Source organism: Chelonus insularis, unplaced genomic scaffold, assembly GCF_013357705.1.
Source record: "Chelonus insularis isolate UGA/USDA-ARS -01 unplaced genomic scaffold, ASM1335770v1 contig_94_pilon, whole genome shotgun sequence".
NCBI lineage: Eukaryota > Metazoa > Arthropoda > Insecta > Hymenoptera > Braconidae > Chelonus > Chelonus insularis.
In genome coordinates, this window is record NW_023276783.1 from 2,589,727 (window position 1) to 2,616,571 (window position 26,845).

The 26,845-nt window shown below is 28.6% G+C and overlaps 1 protein-coding gene across 1 annotated transcript; it reads left to right on the forward strand.

Annotated features, from left to right (window-relative positions):
• Window positions 1–1,453: 1,453 nt before the first annotated feature.
• LOC118072651 (probable salivary secreted peptide) lies at window positions 1,454–2,052 on the forward strand. The gene has a single exon (XM_035092686.1). It carries the CDS (start codon window positions 1,545–1,547, stop codon window positions 1,959–1,961), a length of 417 nt encoding a protein of 138 aa, XP_034948577.1. The 5' UTR covers window positions 1,454–1,544; the 3' UTR covers window positions 1,962–2,052.
• The last annotated feature ends 24,793 nt before the right edge of the window (window positions 2,053–26,845 follow it).

Here is a 26,845-nt window from a genome sequence, read left to right on the forward strand (position 1 = left end):
GTTAGTAAAAAAAAAGCTTTACCTTATATCCAGAAATGGTTTTTTATGTATTTAAACGAGATATTTTAATAGCACTTTCTGGAATTGATAAAAAATTAAACAATTATGTTATTCTATTTTAATAATAAAAAAAATAATATGAGTATTTATTCAACATTTCAAAAAAATATCTTTCATTAAATAAGCAAATATTTAGATACATCCAGGGTCAAGTCAGCGATATTTTATTTGGGTTTCTCAAGGCTTCCAAAAATTAAAGTGAAGCATGTTTATTTGCTAATTATAAAGTGGTACTAATGATATCATTACTTATTTTAAGAAATTCCCAATATCTTAACAAAAGCAATTTCTACTGAAATACTCATATGCACTAAGATAATGATACTTCAAGTGAATTTCACAAAGAAGGAAAATATTTGTCAAGGAAACAGGAGATAAAACACTTGATTGGATACAATGTTCTTTGAAATCAGACGATTATGAGTCATGTCGTTTAAATAAAAACACAAAAGTCAAATAATCTTATCTGATGATAGTTTTGATCCACAAGTTTTTTTTTTTGTATAATAAAAAACAAGAAGAATTTTTATGAAATTCAGCAAAGCAATATTTAACGATGAAATGAAATTAGGCTTGAATTATTTATGTTGAAAGATGTGTAATGAATACTATATGGATGTTGAAAGGTAAATTCAGGTATTCAAAGATGTGTATTCCGTAAATGGAGAATTAGGAACGAAAAGCAAAGGTATAGCAAAGCGAGTAGACTAACAAGTTAAAGGAAGAAGAGACCGTGCCTGGCATTCATTGCCCATTCGCGGTTTGGAGCATCAGTGGCCCCATTCACCATGGTGGGGCGTGCTTCGCAGTAAATTAACGTTGCACAGAACGCCTGTGTATCCCAGTGGTACATACGCGATCCTAAGTGAAACGCAAACTGACTAGTTAATTGAAATCTACTTCCGGACGAACTGGACAACCATCTGTTAAAGGGATTTTAGCCTGAATTTACTTGTTTCATGCTTGTCTCATTCTCTATGTTGTATAAGTCACAGAGACAGCATTCATTCAAGTCATTGAGAAAGGGAAATTCATCTTTCTTTTCTCTTCTAGTCAGTTGTTCTAGTTTAGACAGACGTGGATGCACACCATTATATATGTATGCATTAACTTTACATAAGCATTTTGCATCCATAACAGCATATAGAATTATGGACTAAATTTGTCAGAATGATTGAGTAGTTGGCTTATAATTTACATATGGGAAAATTCAATTTAGTAGTTTGAAATTATAATTAATAGTAGAATTTCTTTTTATTACCTTGTATCACTTTATCTATACTTAGTTATTATATGAAACACAGTTATGAATGCACATTTTTTGTGCAGATTTTTATCAGATCAACATAAAGATAAGATAAGGTAAAACATATAAGTATTGCTACAGTTTATATATCTGATTCATAATCAATAAATTTGCAGACAGTTTAGTTTGCTTCTGTTAAATTTTGAAAATATCAAAGTTAATTATTACAGTACCAAAAATGTACGCCAAGTGTTTGGTGATTTTAAGTTTCGCAGCAGCTTTAACAGTTGCTGCTGCATTCAGTCAATCATCGGCTTATGGACAAAGCTACGCTTCAGCATATGCTGGGCCCACAAACAACAAATCTCATCATTTAATTGCTGGTAATAGACTTCCTGGTGATTACTTGGTACTTCGACAGAATATTATCAAATCATCATCATGGTTACAAATTGTAACTGTTGAAAAGACTTTCAACGTAAGCGGATTTGAACGAATCACTCAAGTCCAAGCACTAGATCAGAAAACGAATGGGAATGGAGCATATGCATCTATCGTTAAAGGAGGACCTGGAACCAGTAATGTTACCATTAAATTTAAAAGTCAGAGAAGCCATGGAATCAATTTTATGGTATTGATTTACGCCAGACGTTAATTATTTTAAAATTGAATTTTTGTTTGCATTATATTATGTTACTTAATAGTTGTTTTTTGTTTCATTTAAAATAAATGGCATGTTCATGAAGTTTTAATCGATTTCATTGAAAAATCCTGTGGTATTAGTTATAAGTGAAAATTGATCAATGAATTTATTTTATTTATTTGTTTTTAAATTTTAATTTTCTTTAGTAGGTTTTATACATTGAAAAAAATGAGTGTAATTATGTTTTCAACTTCAGTCTTTTATTATGCAAATTGTTGAATACCCTACATATATACTCTTATATAAGAATATGAATGGGTGATTCATGTTAGCTTTTATAAGTATAAGCTTGTAGAAAGTTTGTACTTCAGGTATATAATATGGCAAATAGTACAATAAAGTGACATACAATATTTCTGTAACATTTTAGATAAAGAAAAACCTTTCTTATATTGATCGTTATATAAATCTTTATATATTTGTGTATTTTTATAACTTGAACTAGATAGAAATAACTCATGTCAATCACATTGACGTCAATTCATGTATACGTTATACTAATTTTCTGATCTATTTTAAATAATTGTAAAGACCTAAAGAGTAAAGATAGACCTGATGATTGTCCGCATGTAATTGTACACAGTATTGAAGAATTATTTTTAGCTTGTTTTACAGCTAAAATGTCTAATAAATGAATATAAATAAGAAAACAATTTTCATTATTTCATCGATAAAATTCTACCCCAATAGAAACAAAGATTGGCCTAATCTTAGCCAAATAATTGATTGATTGTAGAACTAGTTATGATATTAGATTAAAAATGAACTAGAACTATGTCAATCATCGTTTTTACTAGGGTAGTTTTTTAAATATATATTTATTCTCTTATCATATTGAAGTATTGAATTTTTTAAATGTTTTTTTGATATTAATTTTTATTTCTTGGAAATGATGTCTTCCATTAAGAATGATTATTATTTAATTATGAAATATTTTTTTGATCCTTTCAATCTGTCAGAAGTTTGATAAAGGGGCTAGGTTTGCACTCCAGGAAATGATCCACGTTTCAAGCTCGTAACTATTTTTCTGGACGAGGTAGCCAGACACAAAGGTCGTATAGAACTCGATAGACGCATGAAGTCTTATCGATCGTACCATAAAATATTCAATCGAGCCAAGGAAATTCAATACTTGGACGTGCAAAATGGAATAGCTATATTGGAAAGTCACTTCATAGAAAGCTATTAAAAAACTTCATTCAACAAAGTTAAATAAATAAATGATTAACTTTTATATGCATATATATTTATGAGTGAATTGATTATTGAATCATTCAGAAGTGACTATGATAAATTTTTCAATTAAATGTCAACCGTGTTGATGATTGTACTGTAATTATATGAAATTTATTATGTAAATCATTAATAACTACATTTAACGCAAATTTCATAATTTTCAAAATTAAACTGTTTAAAATTTATAATAAAGTTACGGCTGTGGTTACTTTGGTGGTGCGGTTAACAGTCGAACCATAGTTAAATTAGTACGAGGCTGAGTTTATAAACAAGTTACCTGCGGATAAACGAGAGAATTCGAATTGCACCCATCGCGTATGATAAACTCATTACTCACACTTATACATATTATTTAGTTGTTATCAATATTTTTTCAGGTCGTTACGTTTGTATGTTTTTGCAAATTCTTCGGGTCATTGAATAACATGACTAAATCTTGGCTCGTTTACAATGACATTTTCTATACAATTAAATATAAATCAATAATGTAATTTAATGAAATTTAGTTATTAAAATTTTCGAAAGTTATATTTTAATATATCCATAAATTTTATCTCAAAATGTTTCAAATATTTTTTATGCTATTCTCATTTTATTTGAAACAGCTAATTAAAAAATTAATATTTTAACTTTAAATTTGACTGAAAAATCTGTTATCCTAAATAAAATATAATTCTACAATAAATAGTGCATGGATACAAATGGGAGCTTTCTTGTGGTTAGTTACCAATGATTCTCATCAATTATTCAAATTAGCTATTAAAAAATGCTCTTTATCAACTCCTCTCCAAGATAATTCGAATAAACCAATATCATTCTCTTTGTACGTATTGAAAAATAAATAATTCCTCAATATTTCGTTTGTACTTATTTTTTTCTCTGTAAAAAAAGATATGTAAGTGTAATTAATGTATTTTAGATAAAAAATAAAAAAAAAGGCAATCAAGTTTAATTATGTATACCTTCAAACATGAAAGACTGAAATTCTGCTACAAATCGAGCAGTGATTGACGTGCTAGGTGAGGTGATTGGCCTATAAAATCTTTTGTAGAACTTAAAGGTTAATCAATATGACATATTAATATAAAATTTATCATTCGTAAAAAATGTTCTTTTTTGTAGTGCTTATATGATAGACGGGATCTGTATGAAAAACAAAATAAATTTGCAGCTGAGATAGAAAATAATGGGTTGCAGCTACTGTACCTATTATACATACAACAAGAAAATATTATTTTGTGACAGAAAAGATGATTAATATTTTTGATGTCAAAGAAATCATAATTTTTTTCATGTATGCACAGAAAAAATTAAAACTGTTGTAGTCATATATTTTTAATTTGTCACGATATGAAAATAAATATTTTTTTATGCAGATCACAATCAAGTTGCTATGATTAGTCAATTCATTGTGTAACATGATTGGATATATGTAAATTTATATATGATTTAATATCAATTACATGATTCCTTTTGATAGATATTCAAGCATTATTTACTTTTTAACTTGTAATTATATCTACTTTTAAAAAGTCTTTTTAGATAAAAGTATGTTAATTGCTTAAGACGACCAACTTTAACCACACTGGTCATTTCCAGACTCGACCCTTATCGATTCAACATTATCCAGATTCAAATCACGTACTTTTAAACTTTTAGTTAGTTATCAAATTATCTTAAATTTTATTATTATTATTATCATCATCTAAATTTTATCATTACATTTTGTTCATGTTTCTTCTCTCTTCTCTATTTATCAACTTTCATTTGGGCTATTTGTTTCTGTTCTAAATTGATAATAAAAAAACTTTAATTTAAGTTACTTTAGCATAAAAATATTCATATATAGAGTATATTTTGTAATAAAAATCTTTCATTAGTTAAGATATCATTGATCACAGTTATTTGAAATTATTGTTATCACTTTTAGAAGTGTTGTTTTCTAAACAACTTCTTTAATTAAAAAAAACTATTAAGTAAATTATCAATTATGGTGTGTTATAGTTAAAAGAAATAACACATTTAACGTTAAATATGTTATAAACAAAAAACAACAGAAGCCTTGTAGTCGTTTCTTACGCACTTCTGAGTGTGTCAAAATCTATAGTTTATTTACAGTGTTTACCATCAGATCTGTTTATATTTTTTTACTGCAGCATACTTCAATTTACAGTGAAAGAGCGCCAAAATCAAATTTAATATCAAATTATTTTCTGCATATTTAATTCATCTTAATTCACTCAGACGATATTTAATTCTTTATTGACAAAAAAATTTATAAATGAACTAAATAAATGGAAAAAAAGTGTATAAATTGTCGAAATGAAATTTTGTAACACCATGCATACAGAGAATCGTTTGAAACGAACATGTTGAAATCTCAGGAGATGTAATGATTATACATGCATATGTATGTATAAATGGGTTCTGTACGAGTGCATGGTCTCATTGCAGACCGAGTAGTGTAGCAAAGGCGTCTCGGATAGTCTCGTTGAGTCTCATGTCACTGGTGCGTCTTCTTTATCGTATCATCGTGGACTTGTAAGTTTGTGTGGGTCGTGTATGCACTTATACGTTTCTAGGGGGTTGCTTTTACCGTTAGTTGATACCAAGGAATGACACGCTTGCGCAAGAGGGTGAACAAATTCTCCGTCTCACTCGCACTATTTCATTGCCATTGAACGTACCTGGTATTGGGTTGTCGAGTAACAGAGAAAGATGGAGAAAGAGAGAGTTGTATATATAATGTATATAGGGAATACTGGGAGCACGACGAAGGAGGAGAAAAGGGAACGTGCGCGGCAGAAGGTTGCGTGGTGAAGGAATATAGTCCGTCATTCGAAGCCCGCCAACGGAGGAGCGAGCAGCCACGGGATGGGAGCATGTACCAAGTGATTATCGTGAATTTCCGATATTGTATTATTTTTTCTCCAAAAACGCTTTCAATACCTATGAAATAAACATATTTGCCGTTTTAACGTATTTATTTCACTACGGTCAAGTGTCGTGATTAACGTAATATGTGTCGGTTAACTCTTCAGCATCTTTTTAGCTAAACCACTTGATTTTTTGTCTTGCTGAATGTGACTTTGTGACACGTTCAATGCTTATACATTAATATTTATTAATTGATTGTTTATATACCTTCAGTGACAACCTATAACTGTTGTTACATGTGCTTTAATCAACAGTATATTACTGATTCGGTAGCACTTGGAGTTTCTTGGAAACAAACGCTTATCAAGAATCAATGACAATATTTTCATCAGGAAGACGTTTAATATATTTGGGAATTAAAAATGATGACTTTTAACAGAAGATATTTAGTAAAAAATACTTGTTAAATGGTTATACACTATTGTTAGCTGCTACTCTGTCGGTAAAACAGTGCCGATCTTTAATAACAATTGATCACTTGATTGTATCTTGATCTATATGGGCTTGAAGAATTTTACTGGTGTTCTTCCATGTTGTATTGAGTTAATCAAGTATTTTTGAAGAATTTAACGAGTAAATTAATTGATGAAAGTTAGTGACATATCTTGTTTTTGTATTAACTACTAAAGCCACTGGTCACGGTTATATGACTTAATCGGCAATGATTCGACACGAATCGTAAAGTTCACGGGAACCAAGTGTATTAATTCGACGAGGCTGACAACGAGCAAAAGTGTCTGTCGGTATTCTCTGAACGTGTTCAAGCTGAGTGGAACTAAACAAGATCTCCCTGAATTCTTTTGTGAGATCGTGAGACACGACAGAAGAAGACGAAGAAGGAGGAAAATAAAAACAATCAAAGTAAAGAATAAGGAGCATAAGAGAAAAGATGAGAAGAAAGAATATTATTGTCACTAAAAGGATGAGAGGATAAGAAGATAAATATGCTTTTCGCATCCATTTGAGTAATCAAACGCTTCTGAATGTTGATGCTTGAACGGTTTTTTGTGGAAAAATAAATATAGACACTAACAATTCTAGGAAAAACTTTAGATAGCCGAGTAACGGAAAAGCAAGAAAAAAATACTTATTATATTGATAACCTTTGTTGAAGTCAAGCAAGTACATTAAGAAGGGTAAAAAACATTACCACTATATACACACAGGGCGACTAACTCGGGCAAACACGTAATATAATGGGTTTGGTGTGGAGCACAGCGTGAACAACCGGTTCGCTAGTCGACGAGCTGAAGTACGTTGCATCTTCTTGTAGTCTGAAACTCATGTTTTACAAGGTTTTTCAACACTATACAATTTTATGACAGAATTATTTAAACTATATCACATTTAATAATTAATAGATCCCTTTCCCTCTCCTCTTTACTTTATCCTGGTGTTATTTAAGTGCTTTATCATCATTAACTTAGGCGTTGATTTTAATATACACATACCCGTTAGATTCATTGTGGTGATTGCGTGCATTTTATGAATTAGTTATTCTGTGATAAGCGTGACTTGATTTTAGCGGTTAATGTTGGAACAGTGAATTGTTTGAGTGATAGTTACTCATCTTGTCTAAAGTGTAATAAAGGCATTCAAATAACGAAGGATTTGTGTATAAACAAGAAAACATACTGGTAAAGGTGCTAATAAAAGTGTCGAGAAAGTAAAAATAATTAATTTTCATCAATTGCTTTGGAAAGTGAGTATATTGCGTTTGGTATTCGTGTGGAATATGTAAGGCATGATGAGTTAATACTGATGAGCGCTACGTGTGTTGAAATGATCCAATTGAAATACGTAAATTGTATGGTAATGTGTATTATACATATATATCCTATTTATCTTATACCTACATACTCATGTGACTATGTACTCTCCCTATTAGAATTTATGTCGTTTCACGTTCTGTAGAATCTCACGTGGTTTTATTCCTTTTATACAAGCATTATTTGCTTCTTCTTTGCTCTTACGCCTGCATCTCACACTCTTCCACGTCTTTTCCTTTTTTATTTCTTTCTTTTTTCCCTATGGGGTCTCCTTGTTTCCTTTGGCAGCAGCGTTTCGTTTTGCTAGCGAATCTCACGAGAATTCTCCAGATTGTAAGATTTAAGACACCCTACTACTAACTGTAGGGTCGCCTTCGCCTAAGGAAAACGCCAAGAAAAATTGAAAACCGGTAAAACCGCCTCTCATTTTCTTTCATTTTCTCACATCTTCCTTTTTCTCTCTTTTCTTTTCTTCTTTTATTTTTTTCTTTTAACTTCTCTTTCTCGACACTTCTCCCATTTGGATTCAACTTAATAGATTAACAAATAAATAAAAGAAAAAATACTGGCGTGAATTGAATTGAGATAAACAAATACAGTAATCAATCACTAATTAATTTTTTCGTTTTTTATTCTATTACATTGAATTATCAGTTGTTCTATCTCTGCTTCTATCTATGGGTGTTTATTTTAATTTTCTGTTCTTTACATAAAAATATTTTTAAAATTCTGGAGATATTTTCTCTCAATTGAAAAATAAAATAGATATTTATAAAATTTTTTTTATTCAATATTGTTTTATATTATTTCATATACAAGTATAATATAAAAGATTAAAACAATACAATTGGTTAATGTGATATAACACATTTGAAAAGAATAGAAATTTTTGGCTGGTTTATTTCCAATATTCACGTGTGTATACCATTTCTATATAAAACATACATGTTACTATTAGATATATAACGGAAGAACGTGACTGCAATAATCTAGTGTATATCTACTCAATTCTATCCTATATGTCTTCTATCTTCGATAGTTTTATAACGGATCAGAGATAAACGAATACAGCTGGATTTGTTTTCATTTACTTAACTTGTCAAACACTTTCTTTACTCCATTGTACATTTGTTCGTTTTTTGTTTTTTATTATTTGTCTTTCAACTTATATACACACATACAGATCATACGAAGTGAATTCGAACAAAATATGTATGTTGCAACTTGTACTCTTTTTTTTTTATTTTACTTCTTTTCAAAATAAAACAATGAATGTTAACTGCTGACCTTGATAACTGTTATTTTCTGTGTAAATAGGTGTCAACAAACAGCTTTAAAATTCAGCTGGATATCATGCCTTGGTTTGTCCTTTTTCTGCTCCTGCTAGCTGTAATGGAGGCCTTCCCCAGGGAGGCTACTTGTTCACGTCTGCCGGACATCTACTGGAACTCAACCAATCCAATGTAAGTCACGTTTGAAAGATGTATTGTTTTTCAACCTTTTTTTGCAATTATTTCTCTATACAATCTTCATCATTGCGAAATTGACCCAGATTTTTGGTGGGAAATTTTTTGGCACAGACTATTCAATACATGATAGAAAAATCATAATTAATATTAAGAACTGTTATTGATCTATTTACTATTTTAGGTAAGCATTATTATATTCTTTCATACTATATGAATTTTCATCATAACACAGTAGTGTTATATGGATGAATACGTATTTGTTTTCAAAGCTTAACAACTCTTCAAGATCGTTTTTTAAAGAATAGAAACATAAAACAAATGAAGCATTACAAATCGATCAAGCAGGATTAATATTGAATGCTGATAAATCTCAATCGATTTTTGATAAGATTCTGCAAGCGATAGGGACTTGAGTTTTGTCGCTTGAGCTCGCATTTACGCTTGAATGAAACTCAACTTCCATACTATCTTTCTGTGTGGACGACAGTTTGATAGCTGGATTGGAAAAGTTACTGAAAAAATTTTTATTTTATATAGTTGCTTTTTGTTATTGGTATAAATCTTTTTGTTCATTTATGTTATCAATAATGAATTCATTAAATGAACGTGAATTTATAGAAAATACCAATTTAATTAGAATTGGGCTTAAAAAAGGGTTGAGTTTGATAAGAACATTCTCACATTGAATAAATTTTCTGATAACATTACTCTGCTCTGGAGTAACGCCTGATAAATTTCCCTATTAGTAAACATTTAATTAATATATATTAACGGGTTTAAGATAAAATTAAAATTAATTAAAATAAAAATTGAAAAATATTTAGTAAAAATTGATTTCAAGTATAACAATGTTCTATAAATGTAAAAGTTTTAGAATGTAATTTTTCCAATGTAGAATTATTTTTAACATAGAATATGTATATAAGCAATAATCAGTATTAATTAAATGAATAATAACATTCAGAAATATTGTCAAATAAAATGATGAATCTACTGTAATTATGATTAAGATCAGGTTGCAAGAATTGTTGCGCTAAATCTGTTACGGATTTCGTGTAATTAATACTTATCATTATCTAGGATACAAGTTAATGAAAGGTAGTACTAATTGAAGATTAGAATCTAAATGACAAGAATATCTAGTATATTGTTTATTTATCTACAATTTTCTTAAGCATAGTTTCTTAACAAAACAACATCATATTAATTATCCTTTGTACAGGATTATTTTTTGTTGTAATAGTTCTCTAATATAAATGGTTATTAATGGTAAAATGAATATTAAATAGCCATTGAAAAATATTTTATTATTCAAAGAGAACTGTAATTTTTCAAGCAAGTGATAAATTAGTTGACTGTTATCTACATTCTCAATTTATTGTAATCATTTGTACATATACACACACAATACATTATTATTCTCTGTTCATAGTGTCGCCGCCTTAGACTTTGTCGTACTGTATGTAATGTTCTCTTAGCACTCTCTCCCCTGCCCTATGTTGTATAGTATCTCGGGGCGGCTTTCAGCGAGATTGATAATTTATTTAAGTGTCAGTCGCGTTAAAGCGTAACTGCTGGATGTGAATCGCCAAAATCAAAATGTCACGCCGCGAGCATTGCACGTATATAACATCACAACAAAGAGTCAAGTTGCTGTTCGATTTTTAATTTAGCCCTCGAGCGTACCAATCGATTTACTTGTGAAACAACATGTTTTACCAAATACTCACTAACGTTTTAAATGCTCCTCATGATTGAGTAACCCACACTTTTCATTGTTTTTAATTAAACTTTATTGTCTTCTTTTATTAACATTGTTTATTATAATAGTTAATATTTTATCGAACAAATAGAATTCAATTCAAATCAATTTTATTTTAAAAATTTTCTTAAAAATAATCATTTATATTGTAGAGTGTTATATTTCTTTATTAACACAATTCAAGTACTTGAATGAATCCTTCAAATAGTTTCAGTAGTACAGGATATTTTGCAGTACAATACAGTAACGAAATAAAAAAAAATGTCAGAATGTATAATCACATTGCTACAATCGTTTTTTTTGTTATATTAATCATGATTGACTATCATAAATATTGTCTCAATTAATGATACTGACTTTTCTACTACAATTTTATTAGAACATAAAAGTAATATTTACTAATATAATTAAATGTTAAAACATAGTATTGACATATTTAAATTAATTCATCACAATTATGAATTAATTAATCTCTATTTATTTTTATAAACTGTTAATTGAAATCCATTTCATCCAAGTTTATTGCTTTAGTTATTTTATTTTATTTTTAATACTTTTATTTTTTTATATTAATAAATATTTCATCAATTTAAAAAAAATTTATCCTCAAGGAATGGATAAAAATTGAATTCAAATAAAATGTATAATTAACTAATATTATAGAAATAACTAATTGGATATTTATGATTAAGAAAAAATGTCATTTAATAAAGCAAAAATTTTGAGAATGAAGACAATAAATACGTGTCGAAGTAGAAGCAAAGTTACCCGTTTTGGGATAGTGCCAATATTTATTTATCGGTATCGAATAGTTGAGACGCTCTCGGGAGTTTACTGCTGCGTTCCTTTCGCAGGAATGCTGTGGCTCAGGTCGAGATAAAAGTGAGCATCGTTCGGCCGGTTCTCGGCAGCTCGACTTTACTTTCTCGTTCAGAGACGACAACGTGCGATCTATACTGTGATGGCACTTTAACAGCAAAGAAATTTGATATGGTAAATGGTTTTATTGCTTAAGAAGCTATATTTACTCAATGGTTCTTAATTGAAGTTTAATTTTTTTTTTGGCATGTAAATTCTTTTTGCAAAAAAAATTTAATCATTTTTTCATAGCTAATTTTGATCGTGAATTATTGGATTAATATAGTGCATATTATTATAGTCATAAAAAGTAAATTAAAAAATTGGATACGAGTTGAATAGGTTAAATCTCATGCGTATCATAAACCAGTTAAAATGACTAAATAGTGGGCATGGTTAATTTCGCGCTACTGTGATTTCAAATTTGTCCGATGTATATGATCACGTAGGCAATTTATTTTACATACAGTCAAATACAACTTGAGTTGAATCTCTTTGAAGAACTATACGCTTGTGAATGTACGGTAATATTACTAGTGAATTATTAACTTCTGATTGCCATGTAAATAACTTTTTGAACTATGTTAGATATATTTGTCGAGAAATACATAAAATTCAATCACTTCTATGATTAATATTGGATAAATATTCATACTTAACTTTAGATTTACATCAAGACAGTCGACGACAGAAGGAATAAAAAATTAAAATTGAATATTTTTCCTTTTTTAATTCATTTATTATATAAGATAATCAGTGAGAGACTTTTTGCAAAAATTTAGCTAAGTGGATTTTATTTTAACTAAGCTTTATAAGTCAATTCTCTTCTCGTAAAGCAAATATTTTACGTTGTGATTACAGCTCGGCAGCCTACTAGTCTGTCTGCATTTTAAAGCAAATCTGTCGAATATGAGAGCAAAGGGTCGAGAGTGATCTGCTTTAATTACCAAGTTTGTTTGTCTATACATATTGTTGTCCAATATTTGAGATTCGATCGATAGTTTGGTATATGTTAAAACTTCATCCGTGTGACGGCTAGTGACTGACGTTATATCGTTAGGATATTGTTATTCATGACAAAATAGACATTTATGAAATACCAGATTACTAAAAACTAATACAATCAAATGAATAATAATTAAAACAACAATTATCATTGAAACTTCTAATTCATTTTATTTAGTAAGCCTTAGAATTTTAAATTCTTTTAATTGACTTTTGCTATTTTGGATTTATATTTTTTTTGTTTAAAGTTAGTTTCATTTAACTTTACATATTAAAAATTCATTGTGATTGAATAATTATGTGCTCTGAATATTATTTTGGAAACTAGACTCAAATTTAAGTTAAATTTTAATGACTTCATTCTCTAGAACTGTCTCGTTTCTAGTTCAATGTAAATCATTAGCAGATTAATCTAAACTGAGATTTAGATGGTCAAATATTAAGATATTGCTTGATGAAAATTATTAGCAAATAGTAGGTAAAGCTATTTTATTTAAGGATTTTCATCATTAGTAAATCTAATCGTTATTTTTTCTTCAACTTTTACTTAAATTGAGATTAATAACATATAAGGATAATTATTATAAGAACTTATTTTACATAAAACTTATTAATGAATTAAAATTTTACAAGTATTTAACTAGTAGCCTTGTATCTTAACTAATAAGAGAATAAGAATGTTTTTATTAATTCATTTTATCTACAAAGTTTATGCAATAATTTGTAGTTTTAAAAACGAATAAATTTATAAACCATTTTAAAAAATATTACAATCATAAAAAAATTTATTCTTTATGAATTTTGTATGCTGGAAAACAACTTTTGTTATCGACCAATTATGATAGAAATAAATTCTTTAAGAATTAAAGGAATAAAGTGTATTAATAAATATAATATAGTAATGCTATTTTACTTGACGTAATAAAAATTGTTGCTTTAAAGGAAAAAATGAAAATAACATAAAATAAATAATACTAGCATATGTAAAGATGATTGTTGCATTTACAATAATCTCTAGTGTCTCCTTTAACTTGTATCTTGAGGCATTTGAAGCTTTGCTATGCTAATAAGCTTCTACAATCCTTTCTTATGTGGCTGACCTACAAACAACGCTCTTAGATTTGCTGTTAAATAACGTTCTGTATCGTGTATATATATTGTGTATGGGAACGTTGTTTTAGTGTAGTACAGGCGTTATTTTAAGCCACTGTTAGAGACAATTCTTTTGCTGTTTGTTCAGTAAATAGTCAAAGAACATCTATGGTATAATAAGTAAAATGCTTATTATTATTTTCTTTTGCAGTTTCTTGAATTTTCTTCATTTTATTCTTAAAGATTATAAAGGCTATTGATAAAAGAAAAAAGTTCAAAAATATGCAACAAAAATTCTCTAAAGTTTTACTAATAATTGTAAAGTTACAACAATAATTTATGTTATTACTTAAAACTTTGAAAGCGAAAAAAAGTGATTGAAGAATGTTCTATGTGATACAAGTTAGTCAAGAATATTTTTATCGATTTTATTTAAAAAATTATTCTGCAATAAATATTGTGGTATAAAGTTAAGTTTTAAGGCACCAAAGTTTTTTTAATTATCCATAGCGAGACTAGAAAGCGATAGAATAAGAGGCAAACTACGAAAGTGTAAAATAATTAATTAATTTATAATTTTTTACGTAGAAGGGTTGCATGCCTTCGACATTACCAACGAATAGAATTTTCGAGGAATTGCTTTTCCTTTTAAAATTCAAACACAAGAATTTATTTGAATAAACATCGTACGTGATGCAAATCTATAAAAAATTGATGGTTTATCGAGTTTTTTTAGTGATGTTTTTTCAGCATTTATCAAACCTAAAGGAAATACTCATAATCTGACAAAATCTTTGCAGGAATTTTTTTTCTTGTGAATGAAAATAAGCAAGTTTTTCATTCCAAATACCTCTGAAAATTTCCTTTTGACACACTCAGTGGTTTGCTAACTCTTCAAGTTTGAAATACATGAAAAAAATTATCATGCAATTGCGCATTTTCAGCAGGTCTTAAAGAAAAAAAAATTTAGACGTATGGTAAAATCCAGGACAAAAAAGACTTACTAGCTACTGTGGCAAGTCGAGCGAGGTAAACCGGAAATGAGGAAAGTTGTTTGGCGCCGGGAAAAGAATTTTCATCCGACGACGCTTTCGTTTTACTTTGTATTCATGCACACCTACGCATAATGTTAGTACATACATGTATATATATATAGATGTAGTATAGATTATATATATATATAGGGCATGAACAGGCCTTTTCGTTTGAATTTCCCCAGCGGTAATGACTCGGAAATCCATTTGTCTTCGAGCAAATGATTCGCGGAGAGAACAGCCGGAAGTACGGTTTTTCTTTTTGGCTGAATCATATATTTTTTTTTTGTAACCCAATAATGAGAATATATGTTTATAACATGGGACCGTTTGCGAAATAAATACAATTATAACTATCCTAGTCACACTCTTAATTTCATTGGAATAAAATGAAATCTCCATTAGTTGGAAATATTATTCCATCAGTGAAAATAATTCATGCATGTTGGCGACTTTGGTAATAATGAATTTATATTAAATTATTGTTGAAGTCATTGCAAATAATTATTGCTATTGATAAATTAAATGCTGCTACGATTTTAACTAAAATTGTTTTATCAAAATTTAGTATTGTATAATACATGATACAGAATGCTGATGAATATAACATTTAAATTAGTTATTTTTTATTAAACATTATGCATTGTAGAGTCATTCTCGAATGAATGAACATATCTCAGTTGTTTGTTGACCAAAAATTGAATTTTTCGATTATATTATTATGATTGTTAGAAATACACAGGATAATGGGTGAAGTAAATCCAATTAAAAAGTCAATTTTAATATGTTTTAAAAACCACTTAATTACGTAATTTGATTGGCACAAATTAGAAAAAAGAATGATTGACAAAAATATTATGAAAAAAGATCTGTGATCATTGACAGAAAATTAACTAATATTAATTAAATTATAATTTATATTAATAAAATAATTAACCAGGATAAATTATTATTTAAATTAATTGAATAATTAATGTAGAGTATTTGGTAGAATATTTTATTGATATTAGTAAATTTTTTTTTGTACTCAATGTAAACTCTATTATCCTAGTTTCTATTAATTACATTTTATTGCATGAAATATTTTTTAACAGTACACCAAGTCGTTCTCTCATAGTTTTGGAATTTTTATGCCTGGACAAAGAGAAAATGAAATGAATATTTCCTGCAATAGTTACAATCAAATAAATTAACTAAGTGGACAATAGAAAGAAAAATAATCGTTTCAAAGTATTTTAAAATGAGTATTTTTACGTGTTACGACTCAATTCCAATCTATGTTCTTTGCGCCAAAAAAGTATAAAATAAACAAGATAACAAAAGAATTGGTTTAGTCGTTTAAAAATATTAAGAATAGATAAAAGAATAAGGTTTTAGTAGATATTGCTAAAAGTTGCAAAATAAAAAGAGATTAGAGTTGTAATTAACTTAATAATGTCGCAGTATAAAAATATTTATCCTAATAAATGAATGTTTAATGCCTGTTTATAATCTCTGTAACATTTTCATAGTATTATTTCTTTCAACGCTTAATTTAAGTGGAAAAAGAATCTGATGGTGAAAGTGTTTTTTAATGCCAGTTTTCGTTTAATCTATTTGATGGGTTTTGGGTCGTTTTACTGGAATTCGGAGCTTGAATCGGCACGATTTAATCCTTCAAGTCGTTGACGACACGGGGGTGACATTCGACTAGGAAATGGCGTGGCAAGGGTGCCACCCTTTTTCTGCCTTCCCTCATCGTCACTCTCTTTCTCCCTCCTTCCCCTCATAGTGCCGTTTACATTTGGTTTGTCGTTCTCTCTATATCTTCATCTAATTCAAGTGGGATAATGTCGTCGTTCTGCATCATGAAAACTTAATAATTACTTTCCTTTGATTTTCATGTCTCAATTTTGCTTCAAGTGAGATTTTTCGTAGCTATTTTTATTCTTTCGCTTTTTTTTTCTTGTTTAAAGTGTAATAGCAATAGTAGTAGTAGTAGCTTGTCAAAGTTTTGTGCTGTCAGCTGTGTGAAAATGTTTACTAACTTTAGCTTCATTGACCTATCTATTTTGTACAGTACATTAGATCGTAGTTTGCCCTTGTCTTCTTCTTCTTCTCCTGTCTGTGTGCTTTGATCCATTGAATATTGTGCAATGATGTCATCTTTGATATATTTAATGAGCGTAAAAGTCACAAAGCATTTGTTATATATTAAAATAAAAAAGTTCCGTTACCTTACTAGGGTTATTAAAGCTTATAAAATAATAAAGTTCAGTAGTTGTTTTTTTTTCTAAAAAAAAAAATAATTATTGTCAGATAGACATTTATTGTAACATTTTTTAATGAAAATGCAAATAAATATTGACAAAAAAAAATATTGAATTGAAAGATAGCTTTAATTGAAAATCATCATTTGTAAGTAAGAATTAATTTTTATTTTATTTAGAGTTAATTGAATAATTCATGAAAATATTCTTTGATAATTATAAATAAATTCCAATAAAATTTTTTTTAATTAACAAGAGATGAACATCTCAAGATGTTCGACAACTTATTAAATCACTCTTGACTGCCTTTCAAGTCCAATTTCTCAAACGAATTGATTTAATAATATTTTAATTCATCAAATAATCTATTTAAAAAAATTGTGAAATTTTTTCAAAAACTTTCCATCATATTCAATGTTTTTTTTTGTTTATTATTTTATTTTTAATCATTCGAAAAATTATCACAGTTAATGCTCACTGCAGTAGAATTAAACAATAATTTTTTTTTAAACTAATACTAATAAAGTACTTGGAATTATTTACGAAATAAACATAACGTACATATTTCAATAAAAAATACGATAAAAAGCTGTATCTTAATCATTTTATATCCATATTTTTTTTTTAATAAATAGAATAATACTACGGAGCTCATTGTTATAAGTTGAATAAAAAATTTCACTTTTGTTAGAAAATATTTTATCGTAAAAGATAAAAAAATTCATTTTAATTTATAATTTTCAACAACTTCAAGTAACTTGAAGATGAATTGACTGACGACCTACTGACTAAAATCGATTGAATTTACTTGAGACCATCAAACTAAGTTTTGTTCTAATATAAGTAAACAACAGCTGAACAATATTCGATTCGAAGCCTTTTTTTCGACACGTTTCGAACTCACTTATCGACTTATCCAATTTTGCGCTAAATTCATCGAATTGTTTCTAAATTATTTAAGTAAAATTAATAACATTTTTCTTAAAGAAATAAGTCTGTATTTAATTAAGTAACTATATCAAAATTAGATAAGCATTAATAAATAATTGAAATGAGATCTTAATTGAACTTAATCAGTGCATGAAAATTTTTTTAATGTAATTCATTAATGAAATCAATATTTATTAGCATGAAAGTGACAATACGCAATGCAATCGCAGCTGGATAGATTTTCTATGCCACGCTTACCCTTTCTCGATGAAAATCGATTGTGCGGCATATCCAATTCGGAAGCTTCACAGGGTGAGAATCGTAAAATGGCGTAGAATCTATACAACATTTGCATAGTCGATTGGCCACTGATCGTTAGTGGCATTTCACACTGTCCACAATCTGATTTCTCTTTGAATTCGTATTTTTTGCGTTTTTTTTTATTGTTATGCCTTACCTGATCATTACTGATAATTGCTCGTCATTTTTTTCATCGATTTTATTTTCAAGTACTTTTCAATGATTTCGATCATTATTATCACCATCTATTATAATTATTAATTGATACAATAACAATAATCGTCATTGTTATGATTCTAATTATACATCTGATTAATATTAAGTAAGTGAATAAGCTTAAGAATACAATGCACAGATATAATAACAACTTGGCAAGAGAGCTCAAGAGAAAGAGTGAGAGGAATTGATTCGTTTTGTCTAATTATTATGCACGGAAATTTGAAGATAAATACTCATTTCTCAGATTTCATTATCATGAGGGGGGGCAGAAAAAAAATTACATAATTTTATAAAAACTGATTCGCAAAAGTAAGTAAAAGAGAAAAATAAGAGTGCTCGAGACTGTATTTCTATTGTAAAGGACTATACAGCGTTGTATTTTATTTTCTTTGCGCTTTGCATTCACCAGCTGTATGGAGTCTTTATAAAGCCACTACTCAATGAAAGGAAAAGACGATCCAATTTCTACGCACAAAACTAAACAGACAAACGTTTCCCCTAAGTACATACAGCAGAAAAAACAATAAAAATGAAAGAACGAAAAAGCGTGATAGAGAAAAAAATAGAGCGGCGATAGTGGGATGAGGGGATGGTTTGAGAGTGAAGGTGAGAGTGAGAGAAACAGCGAAAGATAAAGAGAAAATAATATTGGAGAAACGTTTGATTTTGACGGTATGAATCTTTTATTCTTTGGTTGAAAGAAAATAATAAATATAAAGTTGTGATGGTCATTTTATTTATCTTTTTAAAATAAACATTTCTCCTGTGTAGTAAATGGTATTATGTCACTGTGAAATGGTTACGTGAAAATGAGTTTGGATGAATAAAAGTATTTTCTCGAGAATGCGTTTTGTTTTATTGTTGAGTGTTATATTCTTTGAGAGTTTTATTTTTATTTTCCAACGCAATGTCGAATAGCTTAGCGTGGTGAATTTTATGATAGAAAGTAAAGGGTCATACTCTGCTGATAGCTTAGTAGTACGGCGCCGTTGCCAAAGGCGATCCGTCGCGGAAATCGAGTGGATTTCATTTCGTTTAATGGAGATCGCTGAGGCGATAGTTCGATTAGTAATTCAGTGGATTATTATTCCGAGGAACGGGTGGATTAATCGAATATCGTTCCCCCGGGCACACAAGAAAAGCACTAACTGAGTGTCGTATAACGATGAATAACGACACCACCGACCAAAAAAGTCTTGTAATCATTTTTATCCATCATTTTTGAATTATTTTTTAAATTGACTGAAATAGAGTGACACTCTTAGGTGTACTGGAGATAGGGAAGAGTTTTATTTTAACTATTCCCATCACATTATATAAAAAGTTTCATGTAATTTTACATCCTACATCATAACTCGAAAATGCATCAAATTTTGCATAACAATAAACAATTTTTATGATGGAAACAGAGAAGGGTGTAAAAGCATTCACAGATGCAACCGTGAAAATAATGATGATATAAAATTTGTTTAATATTTTTATTTATGGTAGAATAAAAATTATCAAGTATCATGTAAAAAGTAGGCTTTAGACTATTATATCTTTTAAACAATAACAGTGTAATTTTAATCAAAAATTAAAAAGCTCTCAGTTATTTGTTTTTTCTTTTAAATTCTCATATTGTTTGTGAAAAATACCAAACTTAGATCAAACAAAAAAAAAGATAAATTTTCTTTTAAAATTTTATTTATGTACATAATGACAATTTTATGGGTTAATTTACGAGAGATCAAATCCAAAGAGAAAATAATGAGAAGAAATGTACTTTTTGAAGTGATTACTTTTTCCTTCGCAAGCATGCAATCATTTATTTTGTCCCAGTTTTCGCATCATAAATGTTTTTTTTTCATCACTTAATTTTTTTCGGAGTAAATGGTGTATTTTTTTCACGAAAAGTAGTTTCTAATGTGAATATCATTGAAATATTGTGATAGTCGTAAGAAGAAAGTGCAGATTCGCTTTGGATACGCAACTTTAATGTGTCTCAGGAAAACTCGTAGATTTTTTTTTTCAAGCAAACTCTTTCTACTTTATCTACAATAAATGCATTATGTTAAGAATAGGCATCGTAAAAAAGTTTGTCCTAGTTGCCAAGTACGTCGTTTCCTCTCTGTTTATGTGAAAAAGAGAAAGATCAGAGGTCTGACTTACCTGTTCTTTAGGAAAAATGAGATTCACGAGTTAGTTTTAAGCTGTAAACGACTCAAAGTTTTTAAGATGACCCTTGTGTCTATACTCGCCTGCTTAGTAAAGAAATTGCATATTATAATACTAGGTATATACACTCAGTTAAACTTATTTGAATAGTACGTGCCATAAATATTTTATTTTAACTAGAAAGACAGTAAAAAAGTTTTATATAAATATTATATAAATTCAATTGAAAATCTAACGAATTGTTGTATAATAGTAATATATACAAAGAAATAATGTCATGTCAGCAGCCTGTGCGTAGACAATTGTCAGGCGAACTTTACTGACACTGATGCAATCTGTGTCAGTCAGAAATCTTGACCTTTCATTTTGTGGTCCAGCCGTTATCTAACATTCCTCTATACATTTCTCTATCTATCTACATGATATTAATAAACCGCAGAATTTCATTATGAAATACAATAGATTTCGAATGCAACTAATGTTTATATGTGTTTATTCGTTTGCTAATTGTTTTCGTAATAAATATCAATTTATGTTGACAAGTATGTTTGCATGACCGAATTTCGCTTTAATTAATACCTCTTCAATATTCTAAATGTAATAAATGATTGAACATACAGATTTAGTATTTTTTTTTGTCAATTATTAGTGTGTTTAATATAATTAATAGTTCATTGACTAACAGTCTACAAATTATTTAATCGCAAAATAAGCTTTTATGAGATAACTACATCTCAAATTGAGAAACTCTTACGATATTGCCTTTAAACTAACATCAATTTAATCTGATTGATCGGGTTTTTCTGAGAATTTACATTCAATTTTTGATCCTCCCATTTCTATGGATGTCCGTCTTTTAGAGACTGTATACTCAAGCTCAATCCAACCGTTCATCTTTTAGAGGTTGTATGTATTAAAAATTTCAATCTAACTTACAGAGAGTATCGACGACCAAAAAATTTCCAAATCAAAAAAGTTTGTCTGTTTTTAGACAAATATGAGGAATCTATTTTTGGTCTAAAACAAGTCTGTTTTGAGTTTTTTGAATAAAGATAATTTAATCTGTAGTTATTTAGAATAGTGAGTAACCAATGTTACATGATAATAATGAACTTGTGAAAATTTCAGGGAAATAATGAATATTTCCTCATTTTCCTCATTTATTATTTACTACTGTGCATTAATTTCTATTTTGAAAGCAGACTATTAAAAAATAATTAAAATATTATTCTCACAATAAATGTATAATAATTAAATACTGTCAAAAACATGAAAATTTGCTGATTATAATTAAATATTTAAAACATTATTGAATATTAATGAAAACAATTTTAAGCGTGTATATTTTTTAATTGAAGTCTAGAATTAATATTCAATTATTTATTTTCAACATATAAAATTGAAAATATGTGCATCTTTTTAAATTTTATTCTTAATGCATGATAAAATAATAAAATCTCTTGAATTTAATAAATAAAATTATCTTGAATAGTTAGATAATAATTAATCTAAATTACTGTAAGAAGATTCTCTCTGTTTTAATTTTCATTTATTTTTGAGCTTGGTACAATATAATATCGAATTAAAAATAGATTCAAAAAGATAAAAGCAGACTATAATGAATTAAATTACATTGACAAACCAAAAATAGACGAAATTTTTTGACCTCAGCTCAGTTGGTAAAAATTTGTTGAAATTTATTTTCTGTAGTTTTAAATGTAATACCATGTAAACCCGTGTAATATTTCAATTCAGAAGTGATAGATAGTTTTTTATTTATAATAGTTATTTCAGTTAGCAATAGTCAAAATATTGTTAGTATGATGATTGATAGATTTGGTGATAATCGCAGAGAAAATGGCGACCGATGATTGAGAGGTATCAAACGAGGTTTTGACAAAAGAGAAATCGAGAAAAAGTGCGTTAGTGAGATATTTTTTACCATAAAAATTCGTTGTCGCATCAAGATTATTTCATGACGGTGACGAATGCTTGAATATAAGATTCAAGTTTCACTCATCGATCATCTCATGCTATGTTAAAAAAATTTCGAGTTTGACACTAGATTTACATTGATTATAAGTGAGGGGAATATCATATTTTCGCAGTTTTACGTCAATCAAAAATAAATACTTTGAAAAGCCCTCGAGATCTAATAGAATTTTATCAAATTTGCGTATTAAATTCGATTGATGGAGACTTTGTAAGTGATAATGTTTTTTTTTTCTCGACAGAATATTGGATGGAATTAAATAAATAATTTATTACTTCAAGCTTAGTATTTTGACAGCTTTAATTATATTTTTTTATGTTCATTCAATACACCATTGGTCTTTTTTAGTCTTGATACCACGACGTATTTGCGAAAAGTGCAAGGTTTCACGATCTACATTCTAAACTTAACCAACTACTAAAATTTTTTTATTGAAGCAGCAAAAAAAAAATGTATAAAAGAATAATAATGCGAATATTACTTTGACATTATGAAAAGATAATTGCAAAAAGTTTCCATGTAAAAGGAAGCCAAAAAATGCGCTTAATTTGCAACATAGATCACAGTAATGTATCAAAGGGTTAATCTAAGCTACAAACGATAAATAAAAATATCAAAGGAAATAAAAATTTATTTTAATGTACGATGATTGAGACAAAAATGTCGACATTTTTTTATCAACACAAGCTACCCATTATTCTTGGTACAAGCATAAAAAGAGAAGCAGGAAACTATAGAAATTTTTTTTTCTTTTATAATTACATTTTCCAAACTATTTTCATAAAAATAATGTTATTTTATTCTGCTTTAAATAGAACCGGACTCGTTTAATTTTTCTCTAATTATGTTGCTAAAAAATATTTTACCGTCGGCGATTCAGGCCAAGGGAAGTTCGCAGTCTCAACATGGGCGTTTGTATAGTTTGATTACAGTTACCAACGAATGTGGTTGCCGTTCGTTTATTCGTCGAGTCATTCTAACTAGTTTTCAACCAACTCATTCGCCACATGAAGATTCTAATCGATAATACTAGCACGCGAATAACTTTGCTCAACATATCACGCTAAATATTCATCAGAATCATTTACGTGTAATAATTATAAGTATAATCGTTGGAAAAATTGAAATTTATTTTCAAAAGTTGCATGATTAAAAATGTAAATAATCATCTATTTTTAGGATGGAAAGTTATGTTTTATGAGTATTCAGATTAAAAGCTTTGCAACTTTATAAACAAATTAGATAATGAGAAAAAATTTTTTTTACATCAGTATACTAATTTGGAGATGTAAAATATTGATAGGAATTTTTTTTATTATCAATTACGATGCTACAAAAAATAATTCAATCAAGTTATTGGCCATGTTACAGCATAACATGATAGATATTTTTAATTAATGGTTGTTTTTTTTTTATTTGAATGCTTTTAATTTTCATTCGAATTAATTAAGTTATTTTATTGCAATATTGATTTAGTTGTAGTATTTTTATTGAAAATCGTGCAGAAATGTTTAGTATATTGGAAAAAGTATTTTTTTTTACTGCAAAGGATCGATCTTAAGTAAAACGAATTGTTTTTATAGAGATTAAGAATATTTTTCAGATTTTTTATCACCCACTAAATCTACTTGGAACTACCTATAAAAATACCTGTATATTGGGATATCGTGTGCCAAAAAATAGTGTAGAGTAAAGTTAATTCAATTTTATTAAAAAAAAGTTAATAATAAATTCATGTCCCAGTCATTAATTTAGCCTAAATTGTGCAATTTTTTATAAACTTAGTTTTTTTTGTTTATCACAAAGAAAGTTTATGTATAGTCAGAAAAAAATGTTATTTCGTATTTAATGTTATAGCATTAATAAAAAATAATTCAAGGAAATTTGTAATTTAACATGAATTATCCGTTTTCTGTAATCAATTTGCAAAAGGGACAAGATTAGTAGTAAGATAGTTAAATTATTGGTACTCAATAACAGAATCTCTTTAATTATTCTAACAACATAATAGATTTACTCCGACATAATTAGGCAAGGTTCTTGCGCAATTTCATCTTAAAGGATTAAGTATCTCGCGCGTAGAGAAGCTGAATCCCCTAGTGTGTGGACGATGGCGTTATCGTGCAATGTTGCCTTATCGTGGGTGGAGGAATACGGGCGGGTAATTGAGACAGTAGCGTCTCGACGTTGACCTCAGCACACACTACTACATTTGACATACAGCAAACGATGTATTAACGTTGATATATTTCATACTTAAATCACCAAATTGGGTTAAATGCACGTCGTATGGATTTAACATAATATATATTTCATGGTTGAATATTAATGTTTCGTTTAGAAAGTTGTAATATGCACTTGAGAATAAAATTAGGAGAAAATAAAAATAAATTACAAGAGAAATTTATTTATGGGACTGTTTTAAATGTTTTTATTAATTTATTACAACAATAAATCTGCATACTAATATTACAATAATACCCGTACAGAAATGAACAGACCAGTTATTAACTGAAAAATAATTAGTCTACATACCTTTTTAAAGCCTATGATTGATTTATTGATAATATCTAAACCATTCTTGGAATATTTTAGAGAAATTCTTGGTCTGCTCTACTATTTAAACTATTATTAAAATGCATTTATTCTTGTTATATTTTTTTTTCAGAGTTTTACATTTCAGAAAAAAGAAACTCGTGTAGGTCTACTTTGATATTCGTCTGTCTGTCTATTAAAAATATTACTACTTGAGTGGGAATGCTAAATTGGTGTTATTCAGTCATGACCCAGGTATTTACCACAACTGGACCACTGATGGGCTCATTGTGTATAGCCCTTTAACACCTGTTTGGGTGATCATCAAACCTTAAAGGATTCTCTAGTTGAGTTAGGACTTTCAAATTTGGGTTGAAGGAATTTCTTATGTTACTAATTCAGGAGAAAGTTTTTTTAAACATATTCAAGATATATTTTTTTAATTATTATTTTTTCTGAAGCAATTATTTCTAAAGTTTGATGACATTGTAACAGCATGCTTGCACAGAATCTTCAGAGCACAAGTTAAACTCGTACTTGTTTAATTTTTCTCGTCAAATAAATTATTTATGTCTGAAGTGAAGAAAAAGTTAATTACAAAATTTTTTTAATTTACTTCAGCCATGTTTTAAATATATTAAGAAAATAGTTGAGAATTTCGGTGATGACACTAGAGAACTCAAAGATAGTTGCCGACTTATTTAAAGATATAACTCCTAAATCATAAAGCTTGATAAAAATCTCGATGAAGTCAGGCTTTTATTTTTCTATCCAATAGACATGTCGGTCTTTTATTATTTCTTATGTCTCTTTATGACGGTCAAATAATCAGGATATATCGAAGAGGAAGAAATTACAGCTGGCTGATATAGAAAAATATCAAGCGAAGAAAAAGTTCTGATTCCGATAAGGTGCTAATGACTTGGACGGGTTCCAGTTCAAAGATTGATCGAGTCAGCTACCAGGAGAGTAACTCAAATTGGCCTCCCGATTCTTATATACACGATGTGTATACCTATAGGTAACGACCAGCCAAGTGATGAAGACGAACGCGAAATGGCGAGCAAGGAAAATCACTGACCCCGAAAAAGCACTGCGATCGATGATGCTTGAACGATTTCCGAAGAAGATGAACTGCGCACTCTAATCCTATATTCTGAAATTCAAAATGGGTGATAATAGGATACTGAGTACGTGAACAGAAGTTTAGATAAGCTGGTATAAAGGTTTGACACTCTCGACCACTTTTGCCGAATAAGAGAGGAAAGATGTAAGTGGTTGGAGCTAATCT

What these genes read in the sequence shown, in the direction of transcription:
- LOC118072651 (XM_035092686.1), top strand. Translation starts at nt 1,545, where the DNA reads ATGTACGCCAAGTGTTTGGTGATTTTAAGTTTCGCAGCAGCTTTAACA.